Source organism: Ailuropoda melanoleuca, chromosome 12 (assembly GCF_002007445.2).
Source record: "Ailuropoda melanoleuca isolate Jingjing chromosome 12, ASM200744v2, whole genome shotgun sequence".
In the NCBI taxonomy this organism is placed as follows: Eukaryota; Metazoa; Chordata; class Mammalia; order Carnivora; family Ursidae; genus Ailuropoda; species Ailuropoda melanoleuca.
This window is the reverse complement of record NC_048229.1, coordinates 33,159,436-33,177,713: the sequence shown is the minus strand read 5'-3', so window position 1 is coordinate 33,177,713 and position 18,278 is coordinate 33,159,436. Positions and strand designations below refer to the sequence as shown.

The window sequence follows — 18,278 nt, the reverse complement described above, 5'->3', positions numbered from 1 at the left end:
TAGAAAAAACACAGGACTTTATTATTCCCATTACAAAGGGCAGGTCTTCGCAGGATGAGGGCAGGAATTCTGATGGTAGGGAGGAGGCCCCTACTTGCCGGCGATGAGAGGGTTCCGCAGGACCACGATGACCGAGTCCCCACGCAGGAACATCTTGGAGATATAGCGGTCCTTGTTGACTGGCTTCGATTTCTTCTTGCCCTTGCCGCTCTTGGGGACCTCGGTCCACATCTCCTTCACATTCTCCAGCACCATGTTGCAATGCCTGGGGGGGGAGGGACACCGGGAGTGAGGGGGGAGCCTTCTGTCCGCCCCTCTTCCAGCAGCACCCATAGAAGAAGGTGCAGGCCGGGGACCAGGACAGCTGGGGCTCCCATGCCACCTCTGCCAGTTCTCAGGTTGAGGCTTGGGCAAAGAACTTCACCATTCTGGGCCCCAGTGTCCCGCCCCCTAAAATGGAGCCATTCACAGTGCCTCCCTCGTAGGGCTGCCGTGACGATAAATCAATCAATATGGAATTCTTGTAAAGACTCAGAACAGGGCCCTGGCCTGAGGTAAAGGTAAGCAACATGGGTCTGCTTCTGTTTCTTAACTCCAAGGACTTCTGAAGGCATCAGCAGAGGAGCTGCTTCTCTTTGCGGAACCAGAGGCCCCTGGGGCCTATGGGGGTACACGGCACCTCCACTGCCGTCCTGCTTAGGCCCTGTCTCCTCAGGGTGCCAGGTGGATGCGTGTGAGGACAGGATGGATTAGCGCACTCCACAAGCACTTGCAATGAATGAATACAGCAATGAAGCAAACAGAGGATATCCCTGCCCTGGTGGGATCTATGTTCTAGTGAGGAGAGAACGCTAAGCAAGTCAACAGACGGACCTGACGCACTGTCAGACTATGTTACCTGCTATGAAGAAAAATTAAAGCCAGGCGAAAGGATAGAAGGAAATGTTACTGAGTGGCAAGAAAAACAGAAAATAGTTGAGAAGAGCGGGGAAGCTCTGTGCCTTGCTATGGAGTAATATCTACCACAGACTGCTAAGTGGCAAATACAAGTATGCAAGGAAAGTGATCTTTGAGGGGAAGAAAGGGGGCAGGAAAAGCACTGATACCGCCCGCTTGCTTGTACAATACAGAATCCTGGAAGACATTCGGAGACGGGGCCGGGGGAGGGGGGACGCAGTGTGGTGACCTGGGTAGACTGGGGACAGGCTGCATGGAAAGTTTTCATTAAACTACTATTACTGTTTTTGGAATCCTGTGAATACATTAGCAATTCAGAGAAAAATTAATTAAAAAAAAAAAAAAGAAGTAGCGTGCCCATACGGAAACACTTCCAAGGTATACTGTTAAGTGAAAAAGCCGAGATCTAAAATTGTGATGTGCCATTAGCAGTGATTTAAAAACAAAGAAAAGCACTCTCCTCTGTCTGTTGGTCTGATGTCACCTGAGGAGACAGACCTAAGGAGTTCGCCATGGGGGGGATTCCTGGGGAGGCAACTGGTGGGCAGGGAGCAAAGACTCGTTCTTCATCCGGCGCTTCTGCTTCTTTTGAATTTTGCCTCAACTGCATGCACTGCTCACGCAAGAAAGTAACAAAATTAATACAGTAACTAAGGGGGTTAAGAATGCCTTAGAGGACCTGCAGGGATCTTCTCAGACTACTGATAGTGTGAAAAACAAGATGCAGAAGAGCACATGGGAGAGTCGATCTTAAAAACAATTAAATTTATGACAGGACACATGTCAATTAGACCTCAATAAAGCTGTTAGCTAATACCATAGAAGAGCCCCTGATGTGTGTGGGAGAGTCAAGTGCGGCAGGACCCATACCAGGGTGGGAGGCTGGAGGCTGACGTGGGGGCAAGCAGCAGCAAGGGGAAAAGGTAAGAATCACCTTAAAAATGTATGTGTGGGGCGCCTGGGTGGCACAGTCGGTTCAGCGTCCAACTCTTAGTTTCAGCTTGGGTCATGATCTCGGGTCCTGAGATCAAGCCCCGCCTCGGGCTCCCTGCTCAGTACAGAGTCTGCTTGGAACTCTCTCTCCCTCCGCTCCCCCGCCCCAAATTAAATAAAATAAACCTTAAAAAAATGTGTACAGGGGCGCCTGGGTGGCTCAATCGTTAAGCGTCTGCCTTCAGCTCAGGGCGTGATCCCGGCATTGTGGGACCGAGCCCCGCATCAGGCTCCTCCGCTGGGAGCCTGCTTCTTCCTCTCCCACTCCCCCTGCTTGTGTTCCCTCTCTCCCTGGCTGTCTCTGTCTAATAAATAAATAAATAAATCTTTAAAAAAAAAAAAAAGATTTTATTTATTTATTTGACAGAGAGACAGCCAGAGAGAGAGAACACAAGCAGGGGGAGTGGGAGAGGAGGAAGCAGGCTCCCAGCGGAAGAGCCTGATGTGGGGCTCGAGACCAGATCGCTGGGATCACGCCCTGAGCCGAAGGCAGATGCTTAACTACTGCGCTACCCAGGCGCCCATACTTTTCTAAGATTTTATTCATTCCTTTGAGATAGCGAGCAAGAGAGAGCACGAACTGGGGGGGTGGGGGCAGAGGGAGAGGGAGAAGCAGGTTCTCTGCTGAGAATCTGATGTGGGGCTCCATCCCAGGACCCCACAATCCCCACCCAAGTCGAAGGCAGATGCCCACCAACCAAGTCACCCAAGGTGCCCCGGCTTTACATTTCTTTTTTTTTTTTTTTTAAGATTTTATTTATTTATTTGACAGAGAAGACAGCCAGCGAGAGAGGGAACACAAGCGGGGGAGTGGGAGAGGAAGAAGCAGGCTCCTAGTGGAGAAGCCTGATGTGGGGCTCAATCCCAGAACGGTGGGATCACGCCCTGAGCTGAAGGCAGACGCTTAACGACTGCGCCACCCAGGATCCCCCGGCTTTACATTTCTTATTACAAATTATTTATGTGCTTGCTGTGCTTCCCGACCTACGGCATAAGCTGAGTATAGGAGCCATCTTTGTTTTAGTCACTGCTGTGTCTCTGGAGCCTAAAAAAGTACCGGGCAAGGGTACTCTATGTTATAACTGCCAAAACTGATTAAGAGCTTCCTGTGTGCCAGATGCTGTACCTCTAATAACTTTATTACACGTCGCATATATTGTCACTGAATCTCTGCAACCACCAGAATCAGCGCCACTGTATGGAAGAGATAAAGTTACCTGCTGAAGGTCGCCTGGCTGCTAAGAGGCAGAGCTGGGACATGAATCCAGGAAGCCTGGCTCCCAAGTACGTGCCCAGGACTACTGTACTGCACAGCTGGAGGGACCACAAGACACCGTCGACCTTGGGGTCTGAAGGCGCTTATGCCCCGGGACTCTGAAAACCTTGTATTCAGGCTCCTCCCACTGGAGCTGGGACCGCATCTCCCAGCCTGGACAGAACACCTTGCAGGACCCAGGTGCTCACCTGTCGAAGGCCTTCACGCGGCCCAGAAGCTTCTTGTTGTTGCGGCAGTTGATAAGCACCTGGGTGTTGTTCTTGACTGACTGCGTGAGCACAGAGAGCGGGCCTGTGTTGAACTCCTCCTCCTCCCGCTTCTGCAGCTCCTCTGGGGTCATCTCACTCTTGGGCTTGTTGAGGAGGCTCCTGAGTGGGCAAGCATGGTACCCGTAGGTGAGGGGGCCCAGTGCTGGAGCGTGCGTGGTCCCATGGCCTCGCACTTGGTGTCTCCCCAACCTTTCCCCAACATACCCACCCTCCGGCTCAGTCCCTCTCACTTGGCATCACCACTCGGAGGCTTAAGAGACATTTCCAACCTTTCACATCCTCATTTGAGCTCCCGATCTCCCAACCACCCCAACCTACTCCATCCATAGCCTTCCTCGTCTCCATCCTTCTAGCTCCTCGAGCAAAAAAGTCTGATACCAACTTGACTCTTCTCTCTCACATCCTGCATTCCATCTGTCAGCAAATCCTGTCATCTGCTCTAAAATATTCCTAGAATCCACTGTTGCATACCATGGCCGAAACCTCCATCACCTCTCTCCTAAGAGCCTTGTCTCCCTGCCTCCGCCCATGCTCCCTGATGGTCTGTTCTCCAGAGCAGTCCCAGAGGTTGTATCAAAACTCAGGTCATATCATCTCACTCTTCGAAACCTTCCCATCTCTGAGTTAAAAGTAAAATCCAAAGTTTTTACAATGCCCTGCATCTGCCCATCCCTCTGTTCCAGTTAGTGACCTCCTAGGTGGTCCTTTAAGGTATTAGGCAAGCTTTCACTCTGGGCCTCTCCATTTGCTCTCCCTCTGTCTGGATACCTCCCCAGGTATCTTTGTGGTTCTCTGGTTCTTCAGGTCTTTGCTCAACTGTTGCTTTCTCAATGTGTCCTCGTTATTAAGTTACCCTCTCTCAAACTGGCATTCCCCATTGTTTTTACCCTGCTCTATTGTTTATTTACTCACAGCTCTAGTCACCTAACACGCCACATGCTTCACATGTTTATTATCAGCGTATTCATTGCCTGCCTTTTCCCACCCCATAAGCTGCAGCAGGGGAGGTTTTTTTTCTTAGGAGGCGGGGGTGGTATTCAATGATGTATCCCACATGTCTAAAGCAGTGCCCGATGCGGGAGCGCTCAATAAATACTTGCTGAGTAAATCAATCAATCAGGAAAGTCATTACAGTGACTCGTGAGCCGAAAAAGTCGCGAATGAGGTGAAAAGCCAACCACCTCCAGCTCAAATTGTCCGGGTAAGTCCCGTACCTCAAAGCGTTATTTCTAAAACTCCGCACTCCCCTTTCCCAGGTTCTTCGCTTCCCCTTAAAATCCATTTCAGGAAGACTAATTCTCTGGGAAATCCCAGCCCATTAACCGATAAAGCTGCCTTCCCTCTTGAACTCAGGATCCGTCAAAGGCCCCATGCCCGTCCTCAAACTCATCAGGAGAAAGGTGAGTACTTTACCCCTAAAATCTCTGCCTCCGTCCCACCTCTGCCCACCACCGGTAAGCGACCACATTTACGCCCTTAACCCCACTCCCGCCGCCAAAATTCAGCCCGGCCTCACATGGTGGAAGTGGCTGCGGTCCCAAGTCAGCGCCGTCTCCTCCGCGTTGCTGCTGCCTCTGAAGAGAGAGCGAGAGGCGGGACTTCCGTTTCCTGCGGCCCACTTCCGTCCGCGCCTGCGCAATCCTAACTTGCGGGGGCGTGGCCTGTTGCCATAGCGATCCGCGTCAGCCCCGCGCGGAGGTGGGGTAGAAGCATCGCGTAGTAGTTCAAGGTCTTTCAGGACCATACGGGATAGATATTCACGACAATGGAGAGAAGAAGAAAACGGATTCGACTCAAATCACTCCGTTGCAGAACGGCACAGGTTGAAGGAGGGAAAGGACACCCCATTCCAAATGCCCGCCGTCCCTGCCTTTGGGGGCGCGGTCTCCGGGAAGCCAATCGGTTCCTTGCTTCGGGGACGGACACCGCCCCTTTTCCTTCAGGGTCGGTTCTATTACGTGTCTATTGAACTTTCCGACTCCGAGTAACCAATCCTTCGCCTTCATACGGGAGGGGCGTGGACCTGCGCCTGGGTCCAATGTTTTCCACGATCAAACATTTTTCATTGGCTTCCTTTCCTCCGCTAAGGCGGAGCCTACCCATTTCGCGCTCCCTTTTGGGGTTGTGCAACCCTCAGGGGAACCAACCCCAAAAACCCCAGGGAGACAAGAAGGCGTGTTCTCAGAACGAGAGTCCCCATTGGCTTCACTGACCGAGGGAGGGTGGGATGGTGCCGCCGCTGTTCTTGTTCATTGGTCCGGTGATTCCATGGGGTGGGATTTGGCTGGGCCTAAACTATCCGCGGTCCGGGACCGGTTTCTGGGCGAAGCTGCCATGCCTTCCGGGGGCCGCGGGCGGTCCCGGCTACGGCTCGGGGAACGTGGCCTCTTAGAGCCACCCTCACCGCCCAAGCGCCGCCTGCTACCGCGGGCGCACTTCTTGCCCCTGCTTCTGCTGTCCCTGGCCGTGGCCTCGGCGTTCTACACCATCTGGAGCGGCTGGCACCGCCAGACTGAGGAGCTGCCGCGGGGCCGGGAGCTGCGGGTGAGGCTGGGCAGGGGCACGGACACCGCGGGAGCCCTCATTCCCCGCCTCCCCTTCCCCGAGGTCTCAGGTTGACGTGGCTGTATCGTACGGCCCTAGCCGCAGGTGCTGCGGTCTCCGTCGTTAGAGCGCATGCCCGGTGCTAACGAACTGAGGCTTCGGACTTGTTCTGCAATAGGTGGTTCTCCCTAAGAGGAAGGGTCTGGAGTAGTAAGACTTGGGAGTTCTGGGTTCCAATCAGAAAGCTCTTTGGAATAGTGCTTCCTCTCTCTCGGCCTTGATTTTTCCGTTAGGATTGGGGTGGGCTGAACCTGATAGGCTTAGAGGGCCTTTTCCCGAGTCTAGGATTTATCCTTGGAAACCTCCGATGCTGGAGGCTCGAATTAGGAAGAAGAACCGCGGTTTCTTAGGGGCGATGGCGACCGGGTTAGGGTCGGAATGGGGGTTGCTCTCACGCTCGGCTCTTCTCTTCCCTATCCTATTCCCTCCCAAGGGCCGGTTGATCGGAAGCCTCCCCGAAGCTCGGCTGCGGAGGGTGGTGGGGCAACTGGACCCACACCGTCTCTGGAACACTTACCTGCGCCCCCTGCTGGTTGTGCGGACCCCGGGCAGCCCCGGCAATCTCCAAGTCAGAAAGGTAAAGGGCCGCACATCTAACTCCTGACCCCGCAGCCTGCCAGGGAACAGGAAATAGGCATTCTGCCCAAGATCCCACAAGCAGCTAAGACGCAGAGCTGGGACTCTGACTGGAGCTAACCTGAATCGAGAGGCCCACGTTGGTAACCACTAGGCTGTATTGCTCTCTGTACCGCCCAAAAGTTTACTGTGTGGTATGCAACAGCTCTATGAGGTGAGCACCGATGTGATCCTCACTGTGCGATGGAAACCGAGGACCGGAGCAGTTAGGCATTTTGCCCAAATCCCACAACTTATAAATGGTTTGCCCAGGGTTTCAACCCGAATTTCAGGTTGGCTCCAGAGCTGGTACAATAACATCTCTATATTGCCTCCCAGAAAGCATCCAGTCATTTGAAGACTTACCCCCTGAATTCAGATCCCACCTCAGCCACTTGGAGTGTGACCTTGGACTAATTTCTTAACCTCCCTGTGCCTCGGTTTCCTCATCTGTGAAAGGGAGCCATCGATAGTGCCTATTCCTACAGGGTTCCTAGACCAGGGCTTGGCCCACAGTGAGTGCTATCGAAGAGTGAGCTGGGATTAGTCTTGGCATCGAGAGGTGGGGTCACAACACACCTGGCACTCAGTAGGCCCTCAGCAAAAGCATGTCTAGGGAATGACTTACACCAAAGTGGGGGTTATGAGTCAGCCCAGCTGCTCTGCATGGCTCAGGTCACATGGCCCTTCTCCTGACCTCCTCCCCAGTCCCCACCCACCCTCCCACCTCTCTCCTGCCACTAGTTCCTGGAGGCTACACTGCGGACCCTGACCGCAGGCTGGCATGTGGAACTGGACCCCTTCACGGCCTCAACACCCCTGGGGCCACTGGACTTTGGCAATGTGGTGGCCACGCTGGACCCAGGGGCTGCCCGTCACCTCACCCTTGCCTGCCATTATGACTCCAAGCTCTTTCCATCTGGGTCGGCTCCCTTTGTGGGGGCCACGGATTCGGCTGTGCCTTGTGCCCTGCTGCTGGAGCTGGCCCAGGCCCTCGACAGGGAGTTGAGTAGAGCCAAGGAGCAGGTAAGAAATGGGGAAAAGGGTGGGGTGCCGGGGCTGCCTTTACCCTAGTCCAAGCCTCCCATCCTTGCCTGCCTGGACTTGTCTTCCTGCCTCTGTTCCACACTCGCAGTAACAGGGATCTTTCCCTCCTCTGAATGTCAGATCCCATCTCTCCTCTGTCCAAAACCCTCCCACGGCTCCCACCCCATTGCAGGCATAAGCCAGAGTCCTTATAAGGGCCCATAAGGTGTGCCCTGTTACCTCTCAAGTCTCCTCTCCCACCCCTGTCCCTCCTCGTTCCACTCTAGCCACCCACCTCCTCCATGTTCCTCAGACTCACAAGTCTCACTCCTGCCTGAGAGCATTTGCACCTGCTGTTTGCTTTGGCTAGAACGTGCTTTTCGCAGATAACCTTCCTGGCTGGCTCAAGTGTCCACGCCGATATCACCCCCTCAGAGATGGTTTCCCAGCCACCCTGAAAGAGCTCCCGTCACTGTCCCAGGCATTTACAGTGCTTTACGTGGACGTATTTGTCCGTCCCCCCAGCCAGAACAAGCTCCATAGAGGCAGGGGTTTGGTTGCTTTTGTTTTCTGCTGTATTCCCTAGGCCCAGAAGATTAGCTGGCGTCAATGAGGATGTCAAGAGAAATGTGTGGAACGTATAAATGAAACAAAGCACAACTCTTCTCCTTTTCCTCCCCTGCTCAGACCCCCTTCCGTGGTTCAAACCCCCTGTCACAAAGCCCAAGCTCCCTGGCATCTGCTCATCCCTCAGGCCTCTTCACGAAGCATTCTGGCTCTGGTGCCAACCCTTGGCCATACTGCTTCTTGCCTGGGAACACTCTCCCTGCGGCCCTATTTTGCCAGGCCAGCTCCCACTCACCTCCGTGCAAACGTCCCTTCCCAGCAGACCCAACGTGCTCCGCAGGCCAGGTTATCCCCAACTCCCTTCCCATGCTCCTTTAGAACCCCAGAGTTCTTGGAAGCATTTGTCGCAAGTACATTTCACTGCATAATGATTGGTTTGTGGGTCCGCCTCTTCTGGTAAATGAGGCTAAGGAATGTCAATCACAATCAGAGCGGCCCCTTCTTAGTTACTATATGCCAGGCGCGATTCCAGGACCTGGGTTCGCATCCTACCGTATGATTAGAGTTGTTATTAACCCCACTTTGTTATCTGATGCCTTGAGAAGTTAGTAACTTACCTGTAACTGCTCGGCTACGGGATTTGAACCCAGGCAGTCTGGCTCAGAATCTGCGCTTCTGGCCCCCATGCCGTATGAGTGAGGCGACCTAGTTTGCCCTCTTTGGCGGTGTAGGTCGGCAGGAAATGTGGATGGGTCAAGGCCGAGGGCTGGACCCAAGCTGGCCCTGACCCCTGGCTCCCACAGGAAGCCCCGGTGACTCTGCAGCTGCTCTTCTTGGATGGTGAAGAGGCGCTGAAGGAGTGGGGGCCCCAGGACTCCCTCTATGGCTCCCGGCACCTGGCCCGGCTCATGGAGTCTGCACCCCACAGCCCAGGCCCCACCAGGATCCAGGCTATCGTAAGACCAGGGACCCACTGGGTTCCGGTGAGGGAGGGAGAGGGCAACGCAAGGTTGGCAACATCCCACCTGGCCTCTCTCCCTAGGAGCTCTTCATGCTTCTTGATCTCCTGGGTGCCCCGAATCCGAACTTCTACAGTCATTTCCCTCACACGGCCCGCTGGTTCCATCGGCTGCGGAGCATCGGTAAGGGTGACGGGGCGGGGCCAGGCACCAGGCTGGGATGCGGGAGGGCCAGCCGGGTGGGGCGGGTACCTGTTCTCTGAGGGGTCATCCAGCCTGCCCTCTACCTCCCTTCTCTCTCTAAGGCACTAGGGCAGAAACACACAAAGATCCCACGGCAATCAAGTGCAGCGATTCTGCATAGGCTCTGGGTCCAATAGCTCTGGGTTTGAATTCTGGCTCTGCCTCTTCCCAGCTGGGTGAACCTGGGCAAGTGGCTTCATCTCTCTGAGCCTCCATTTCTGATCTGTAAAATGGGCACGATAGTAATGATAATAGGGGTATCTACCTCCTAGGCTCAGAGGGAATAGAGGAGCCCAGGAACACAGTGAACGTATAGTAAGGGCTAGCTAACTACATCCTTGTGGGGATGATCAGTGCTCCACCCCCAGGCCTCCTGCCCAGCCCTGATCTGCGAGCCGGAGGACCTTTGACCCTGCGGGGGCTGACCCTTGCTCTCTAATCCCCACCACCTCCAGAGAAGCGTCTGCACCGCATGAACCTGCTACAGTCTCATCCCCAGGAAGTGATGTACTTCCAGCCCGGGGAGCCCCCTGGCTCTGTGGAAGATGACCACATCCCCTTCCTCCGCCGAGGTACTTGCTATGGTGGGGCGGGGGCGGCATCCAAGGGAGGGACAGGTGGGATGTGGCCCTGGCCCCTTCCCAAGGTTAGGGATTGGTGGCAAGTTGCTGAACTTCTTTGTGCCTCGACTTTCTTATCTGTAGAATGGGGACAGGAAGAGCCTCTATCTCAGACTTGTTGAGACATAAAGTAAAGTAACGTAAAGACGTTACTTGTACAGTGCCTGGTGCACAGTAAGCATTCAGAGAATGTTAGCTATTACTAATGGTGCCTCAGTAATCATGGATTCCAGGACTTGTTGTCTTTCAAGGCCCTGGGAGCCCCTCAGAATCACAGACAAGCTTCGAAAAATGCCCAGTTGCATTTCAGGCCCACGGAACCACAATCTCGGATCTCTCCGTTGTTTTTACAAAACTCCCAGATGATTCTGTCGCACAGCCAGGGCTGACGACATCTGGTAGAGGGGTTCAGAACATAGGTTTTAGAATCTGACAGGCTGGGGCGCCTGGGTGGCCCAGTTGGTTAAGCGTCTGCCTTCGGCTCAGGTCATGATCCCAGGGTCCTGGGGTCGAGCCCCGCATTGGGCTCCCTGCTCAGCGAGGAGTCTGCTTCTCCCTCTGCCTCTCCCCACTGGCTTGTGCTCTCTCTCTCTCTCTTTCAAATAAAAAAATAAAATCTTAAAAAAAAAAAAAAAGAATCGGACAGGCTTGGGTTCTAGCTTCCGCCGCTTACCATTGGTTGACCAAAGGCAGATTACTCAGGCTCTCTGAGCCCGTCTCCTGCGTTTCTTCTGGAAAATGAAAAGACACACACACACACCTGTTTGTGTATATTCGTAATCACAGGGTCGGGAGGAGTGAATGAGTTTAGGTAAAATGCCTTCTCACGAAGTACATGGCATATTATAGTAAGCACTAAAAACTGCTTTTAAAATTTTTACTCTCTAATTTACTCATTCCCCAAATTTGCCATTCCTGACAGTGCCTACTTCAGTGATTCTCTCAGTGATTATTTCCCAACGCAGGTCCTGGGCCGGGTGTCTAGGATACAGTGATGGGCCATAACCTGCCCGGGTCCTGTCCAGTGGCGGGGACAGGTATTTAGCTAATCTTGACAGACCCGGGGGGAAGCGCTCGGAGGACGGGAACCCATCATAGTGCCGGTTTAGGAACACAGACTTGGGAGACAGGTGGCCTGGGTTCAGATTCTCACTGTGCTGTTTACTAGAGTCAGGACCCTAGGCAAATCACTCTGCCTGTCTCTGCCTCAGCGTCCTCGTCCATAAAGTAGGGGTAAATATAGGATTGTTGTAAAGGATTACTGTAAGGGTAAAATGGTGTGTGGGGGCTTAACAGAGGGCCTGGAATAGAAGGGCACCTGGCTGGCTTAGTCGGTAGAGCGCCCGACTCTTGATCTTAGGGTCATGAGTTTGAGCCCCACGTTGGGCATAGAGATTAGTTTAAAGAAAAAAAAAATTTAAGGTGCAAGTTACGGGGCACCTGGGTGGCTCAGTTGCTGAAGAAGGGTCTGCCTTCTGCTCAGACCATGATCCCAGGATCCTGGGATCCAGCCCCACAGGGGGCTCCATGCTCAGAGGGGAGTCTGCTTCTCCCTCTGCCTCTGCTGTTCCCCCTGCTTGTGCTCTCTCTCTCTAATAAATAAATAAAATCTTTAAAAAAAAAACAAAAACATGCAAGCTATCAATAAAGAAAAAGAGCCTAATAATATACCTGGCAATATGAGGTCAAAGACATCTTTCCCTTCTTCTGGTCTTTGCATAATCCCTTACGTTTTGAGTTTCTCTAGTTTGTGTGTGAGAACAATAGATATACTGGATATATATATATATAAATATATATTTTTTTAACTAACATGTTGCCCTCACATGCTTAAAATCATCGTTCAGAGTTCTTCAAGTGCCAGGACAGAGCATCTTCTGGGTGGGGGTGAGGCAGGTTTCCCCAGGCCCGGGGCTGGGCTCCTGGGTCAGCTGTCGGCCTGACCGAGCCTCCCCTCTCTCCTGCCAGGGGTCCCGGTGATCCACCTCATCTCTATGCCCTTCCCCGATGTCTGGCACACCGCGGACGACTCTGAGGCCAACCTGCACCCCCCCACGGTACACAACCTGAGCCGCATCCTCGCTGTGTTCCTGGCCGAGTATCTGGGGCTCTAGCCTCCATGGCTGACTCTGAAGGAGACGTGCCCGGCCGGGACGTGCCAAGGACACGTGGAACCGATGGAACTCAGGCCAGGCTGCCTGGGGTATGCTGGCTTATCCTTTTCTTTGGTTCTACTTGTGCTATGATTCGAAGACCCTCTTTCCTTTGACTCTCAGGCTGCCACTCTTTAAAGACGTGGAAGAGACGAGACCACTGTGGGGGCGACAGCCAAAGGAATAAGAGCTTAGACCCCATCCTGGAGGAAGCACTTGGTCTGAATGTTTGCGGGAGCCCAAGGCTGTTCTCAGTTTTAGAGTCGGCAGACCTTGGACTGGCATCTGGGCCAGCAACGCCACCCCACCAAATGAATTCTCCACGGCTTATGTTTTTATGTCCATGGATGGCCACGTGGGGTCCACAGGGGATGTGTGTGGAAACAGGAACATAGGAGGTGGAAGCCAATATTTGGGAACTAGAATCAGCCAGACCCAAGGGCAATAAACCAGTGTTTCTGTGAAACATTCTACAGAATTAGCATAACTAGGTATTGCATGAAAAAGGAGATTGAAGATGAGGGATGAGACATTAAATGAGTTTCTTCATTGCACAATGTGAATTTTCAGGAGTAAGATAGAATACAGTGTTGTTTCCCCAAAGTATTTCACCGCAGACCCCCTCTATTGGGAAGCTCCTAGAACTAGGGTACCTCAGATGACACTTTGGGAAACGTTAGGTTTTGACAGTTTGAGTGTATTCTTGGGGGAATGACTGAGACAGATTCACTGCCAGTGAGGTCTACCAAACTGTCCTTTCCCTTTCAGTTGTGGGTATGGGAGTGTGAGATGGTGGGTGTCACTGCAAATCTAGTGATGACTTGGGGAAGTACTTCCCAACCCACCTGAGGTTCAGACTCAACGGGGGTGCTTAATAAAAAATGCAGACTCCCTGGTTCCACCCTGGACCTGCTGAATCAGAACTCCAGGGTTGGGCTGGGACTCTGTAATGAGCACCAGAGGGAGTCTCCCAATCAGCGAAGTTGGGGTCCTTAAGGATACAGTGTGGGGTGTTCCCAGCGGCTTAGCAAACCTACCTACTCAAAAGAAAATAATAAAATGGAGGGCGCCTAGAAAGGGAGACCTCTGCCGGGTTCCGTGCCTGCTGGTTTTGTGACTTTGATGAAGCCCTGGTGGGCATTGGGGAGACCAGGCCAGGATGGAGGGTTACACAGCGAAGGTGAGCACTGGGCTTCCAAGCCAGCTCGAGAAGACTCAGAACTCACGGTTTGAAGCTCAGGATCTCAAACGGGAGAGGATAAATAGAAGGTCCTTGTTCGTGGTTTTCCACAGTAGCTGACACCTACTGGGCACCTACTGTGTGCCAGGCGTCGTGAGCACTTGACCCGCATCAGCTCACGTAGTCTCCGTCCAAGTCCTGAGGCAGGTACAACTTCCGTTCCCCTTTTGCTACGGAGGCGGGAGGGCTGACGATTATGACCCGGTTCTTTACAGAGCCCACGTGTTCACCCACAGCTGCAACTCCTAACCTCATGTCCCATCTACAGAGATCACCTGTGCTGGACCGACAGATGGTGGGCAAAGGGTAGCGCCTTCTGAGGCTGAACTGACTGCAAGCTAGAGCGGGGTTGGCGGGGGAGGTGGCCTGAGCCCCGAGTTTAGAACCGGAAATGGACAGACCTCAACAGCCAGGGCGGCAAGGCTCTCCAACCACGGGGACAGCTCCTGTTCATTCATTTCTCGTGTGGCAGGCGCAGTGCCAGGCACATGAGAGCACCCCATCTCCCCTTCTCTCACAGCCACCCCGAAAGTAGGTGAGACCATCACCCCTGTATCAGAGACGGGGAGCTATGGGCTGTTACGCCCCTGGCTCGCGATGCGTGATTGAGGACTGCGCACCAGGAACCCGGCAAGGGGGCCTGATGCTCACTTTCCCCCTGGAATCTGGGGCAGGGATCGTTAGCCCATTTCACAGTTGAGGCTGCTGCTGCCGCTTGGCACGATGTTTTCCCCAGCCCCCGTCCTCCCCCAGACTTCACACTCTGACGGGGCCCCTAGGTTTATCTGCTCAGCACAATGCCTGAGCACTCTAGGTGCTGACGTCTCACAAACCGATCTTTTGAGGGACTGTCGGGATTCTCATTCTTCACTTGAAACAGCTTCAGAGAAATCAGTGGCTGCCGGTCACGGGTCTAGGCGCACTTTTCTTTAAAATTCACGCTGCTTATTAGGGATGGGCCTTATCGGTGTCATTCCTCAGTCCGGAATTCACAACCATCCTGTCTTAAAATATTATGGCACCATTGTCTCTTCTCATTCTAGAAGGTCAACTGAATGTGTTACAGACGTTCTCACTCTAGCTTTTTTTTTTTCTTCCGTATTTTGTTTTCTTTTTGTTTGTTTCTGCCTCTGCGCTACTTTTCGGACCTACCTCTAGTTCAAGCAATCTTTTTTTCACTTGTGTCTGGTTTGCTGTTGAAGCCAGCCACCGAGTTTTACTTTTTTTTTTTTTTTTTAAGATTTTACTTACTTATTTGACAGAGAGACAGCCAGCGAGAGAGGGAACACAAGCAGGGGAGTGGGAGAGGAAGAAGCAGGCTCCCAGCAGAATGCTGGGATCACGCCCTGAGCCGAAGGCAGACACTTAACGACTGAGCCACCCAGGCGCCCCTGAGTTTTTACTTTGGGTTCTTGTGTCTGGGGCTTTTTCCCTTTCCCATCTGCTAGGCTATTATGTAGTTCTGGGTTGCCTGCAGAGATTTCTAAGCTCTTCTACACGTTTGCCTTGCTCGCTGAAAACAGAGCGGTCCTATGGAATCTTTCGTAAGCCGTGAATGCTGAGTACCCCCCCACTTTCTAAAAGTTTGTGTCACACCACTGCACTTTCACAAAAGACCTACCTTAGGGGATGCCTGGGCGGCTCAGTTGGTTAAGCCTCTGCCTTTTGGCTCAGGTCATGATCTCAGGGTCCTGGGATCGAGTCCTGCTTCGCACTCCCTGCTCAGCAAGGAGCCTGCTTCTCCCTCTGCCTGCTGCTCCCCCTGCTTGCGTCATCTCTGACAAATAAATAAATAAAATCTTTTTTTTTTTTTTAAGATTTATTTATTTGTCAGAGACGACGCAAGCAGGGGGACAGCAGGGCTCGATTCCAGAATGCTGGGATCACACCCTGAGCTGAAGGCAGACGCTTAACGACTGTGCCACCCAGGCGCCCAAATAAAATCTTAAAAAAAAAAAAAAAAAGACCTACCTTAGTACCTGTTCTTGCTAACAGAAAGAGATCTGAAGAGGATTTTCACTTTTATTAAAAAAGCCATTACTGTACTAAGGTAGGTCTTTTATAAAAGCGAAGTGGTGTAATTTGAGCTTTCGTAAAGTGGGGAAACCCATATTCTAATTCATGACAGGCAGGTTCACAGTCCAAAGCCCTTGTGAGCCTGCTTTTGTTCTAGTGTGTCTGCTGGTTCTTGCTCGTGGTGCTTTATTTCCATGCATGTTGGGTGACTTGACTGTGGGCTGTTCATTGTCTGAAAAATCATTGTGATTCTAGATAACAGTTCCTTACCCCAGAGGACTTATCTTTCTGCCAGACAGCCAAGCTCAGAAGTACCGAACACACAGATGATGCCACAAACCTGAGCTTGAGGGCCAGCTTGTGTCCACACGGTCTCAGGGGCCACTTTCTTCTCTCCTTTGGTCTTGTGCCCCGTCAGTGTTTAGAACATCTCTGCAGTGTTGGTGGGATCCCAGCTCCCATTAGATTCCCCACCTTGGCCTTGACTTCTGCCTGCTTGTCCCAATAAGACTACAAATAGGAAACCCAAGTTTGTCGGCACAAGCAAATGCCCTCAGAGCAAAAGTGCCTTCAGGGTCCCATGTCCCTGCCTCTGAAATTTTTGGTGTGGTGTATCCTTTAACTGTATTATATTGGCTAGTTGGTGCTTTTATGATTTTTTTTTTTTTACTACCTCTTTTCAGCAGGAGAGTTCAAATAATCTGGCCCCTCCCTCCAAAGAAAACTGCAATCCCACAAAGCCAAGCCAAGATTCAAACCCAGGTCTCTCTGATTCTAAAGTCTAAGTATTAAATAACTACTATGATACATCCTAGGCTCTCTGGTCATTTTTATTCCCTGATAAGAATGTCAGAAACTGTTGGGGTGCCTGGGTGGCTCAGGTGGGTTAAGCATCCCACTCTTGATTTTGGCTCGGGTCATGGGATTGAGCTCTGCCTCTGGCTCCATGCTCAGTGCCGAGGCTGCTTGGAATTCTCTTTCTCCTTCTGCCCCTCCCCCAATGCGCTTGTTCTGTCAAATCAATCAATCTTAATTACCTCTCACTATCCATTCTTCCCTCTTCCTTTATACTTGAATTTTTTAAAAGACTTAATTCCCCTTTTTTATTTAGTAAATAATTGACTGTTTTGAAGCTTTAATTACAGGGATCTTCAGTAAGTTGTTTTTTGTTGGGCATAATGTATCCAGCTGAAAAACTGTACGTCCCAAGTCTCCCTTGCAGCCCTTCCATATGGCTCAAGTTCAGACCAGTGAGATGTACATATAAGTACAGTGTAGTACTTCTGGGAGGAAGGAGCCTTCTCTTCCTGCAAATTGGTGCTGGTCAGAGCTCTAGCACGGCCAAGGGACAGGGAGCCAGAAGTGCCTGATGACTTCAGGGCCACCATATCTGCCCACTCGGGATTTCTAAAGAAATGAAAACTATCTTGTTTAAGCTACTACTATTTTGAGATTTTTGAATCCAAACTGACACAGATGAAGAGTCAAAAATAATCTCGAGCTAAGAGACTTGGCTAAGGATCCTTCTCCCAATCTTTTCCGGCTCACCATGCAGCGCTCCGTGGCTCCCTTCTCTCCCCGACCCCCTCCCTGAACAACACACAAACCAGTCTGGGCCCAGCCTTATAAATATTGATTTTATAGAAAGGACCAATTCAAAACTGGTCAGATGCCACACACCAGAAGCTTCCAGAACCACAAGGATGAAAAAAAAAAAAAAATCCCAAATGGAACAAACAAAAATATCCCAGACCAAACTGCCTGAAAATCAAGGTCTCCGTTGACCAAAGGATTCTAAAGAAACACATGTGGCCAAGGCTGGAGAGACCCCAACGCCTGAACGAGTATCCAGAGTGGAAGGAAAAACAATCCAGAAATTCAAAGCCACAGTCCCTGCCCACCGGCCCCCCACGCTGTCAAGAGCGAGGCAAAGGGCTTCACAGCTTTTTTTTTTGGGGGGGGGGGGAAGAGAAGCAATGGCAACAGCTTCAGTAATGGGAGGAGGGGAATCTTTATACTTCAACTTTTTTTGTTGTTCTCTTCCCCTTGGGGGGAAGTGAAGAGACCGGTAGCTTTAGGTTAAGGAGAAAACAGTGATTTTTATTGTTTTAATGGGGGAAAACGTCTAGAAATGGCCGGCTGCCATGAAAAGTGCCACAGCTGATCTGTGATCTTACTGGCCCCCAATTCCTAAAGAGGAGGTGAGCCCCGGTGTGGTAGGTCAGAGGAGGCACCAACCTTGCGCCCTGCAGCCTCTCAGAACAGAGCTCCAATGACAAAGAAGGGGGGGTTCGGGCGGAAGGGGGCCAGGATGGGGGAACCCTTGCGGAGTACCAAAATTAGCTGCCTTCTGCTCCCTGCTGGTGGGTCCCTGGGGTGTAGAGTGGCAGGGAGGGGGTTGAGGCTGAACGGAGAAGAAGTTGAGATGCTGATAAAAAACACCCTACTTGAGGGTCCACGGCCCTGGGTCTGAAGAGTAGAAAACCAATAGGGATCAGTCGATCAGAGTGCTTTCTCAATTATCCCCGAACCCCATCTCAGTTCTGGAGGGGGATCAACGCTGCCTGGACTGGGGGTACAGGCTGGTGGTGCCAGTCCCCCCCTCTCCCGGCTTCACCTCCCCTCCTCCCTGCCAGCCCGGCCCCCGCCGCCACCGCTGCCTGGGCCATTGCAGGGCAGCACCCAGTTGTTATCATGCAGACCCAGGCGGCAGCCGGGCGTCTCGCGGTCGGCTCGGCGG

General features: G+C 52.2%; 3 protein-coding genes across 6 annotated transcripts in view; 1 reads left to right on the top strand and 2 right to left on the bottom strand.

The window, feature by feature from the left end:
- SNRPD2 (small nuclear ribonucleoprotein D2 polypeptide) lies at nucleotides 1–5,163 on the bottom strand. The gene is made up of 3 exons (XM_002928504.4): nucleotides 5,012–5,163; nucleotides 3,415–3,594; nucleotides 1–265 (listed from the first exon to the last, which is right to left on the bottom strand). Coding segments are annotated over exons 1-3 (357 nt in total). The 5' UTR covers nucleotides 5,014–5,163; the 3' UTR covers nucleotides 1–90.
- Nucleotides 5,164–5,743: 580 nt separating this feature from the next.
- Nucleotides 5,744–16,442, top strand: QPCTL (glutaminyl-peptide cyclotransferase like). Of its 4 annotated transcripts, none has more exons than XM_034638098.1 (7): nucleotides 5,744–6,039; nucleotides 6,533–6,676; nucleotides 7,459–7,740; nucleotides 9,039–9,263; nucleotides 9,350–9,449; nucleotides 9,965–10,081; nucleotides 16,222–16,442. In XM_034638098.1, the coding sequence occupies exons 1-7, from the start codon at nucleotides 5,764–5,766 to the stop codon at nucleotides 16,236–16,238; spliced, it is 1,161 nt and encodes a 386-aa protein (XP_034493989.1). In that variant the 5' UTR covers nucleotides 5,744–5,763; the 3' UTR covers nucleotides 16,239–16,442. The 4 variants fall into 4 exon arrangements, with proteins under 4 accessions (XP_034493989.1, XP_034493987.1, XP_034493990.1 ...); XM_034638096.1 differs by lacking the exon at nucleotides 16,222–16,442 and adding an exon at nucleotides 12,098–12,755 and having other exon boundaries at nucleotides 5,751–6,039; XM_011236378.3 differs by lacking the exon at nucleotides 16,222–16,442 and adding an exon at nucleotides 12,098–12,755 and having other exon boundaries at nucleotides 5,758–6,039; nucleotides 9,111–9,263.
- Nucleotides 16,443–18,141: 1,699 nt separating this feature from the next.
- Nucleotides 18,142–18,278, bottom strand: part of FBXO46 (F-box protein 46) — a 13,936-nt gene continuing 13,799 nt past the window's right edge. The window contains exon 3 of the mRNA XM_034638092.1: nucleotides 18,142–18,240. Within this exon, the coding sequence (XP_034493983.1) occupies nucleotides 18,152–18,240 (89 nt within the window). The 3' untranslated portion in view covers nucleotides 18,142–18,151. The remainder of the gene's footprint in view (nucleotides 18,241–18,278) is intronic.

Bases quoted from the DNA above. Each gene is read 5' to 3' on its own strand.
- SNRPD2 (XM_002928504.4), bottom strand. The intron at 266-3,414 runs GTGAGCACCTGG...CTCCCCCCCCAG, and splicing joins CGCGTGAAGGCCTTCGACAG to GCATTGCAACATGGTGCTGG.
- QPCTL (XM_034638096.1), top strand. From the start codon at position 5,764: ATGGGGTGGGATTTGGCTGGGCCTAAACTATCCGCGGTCCGGGACCGG. The intron at 6,677-7,458 runs GTAAAGGGCCGC...TCCTGCCACTAG, and splicing joins GCAATCTCCAAGTCAGAAAG to TTCCTGGAGGCTACACTGCG. The intron at 10,082-12,097 runs GTACTTGCTATG...CTCTCCTGCCAG, and splicing joins CATCCCCTTCCTCCGCCGAG to GGGTCCCGGTGATCCACCTC.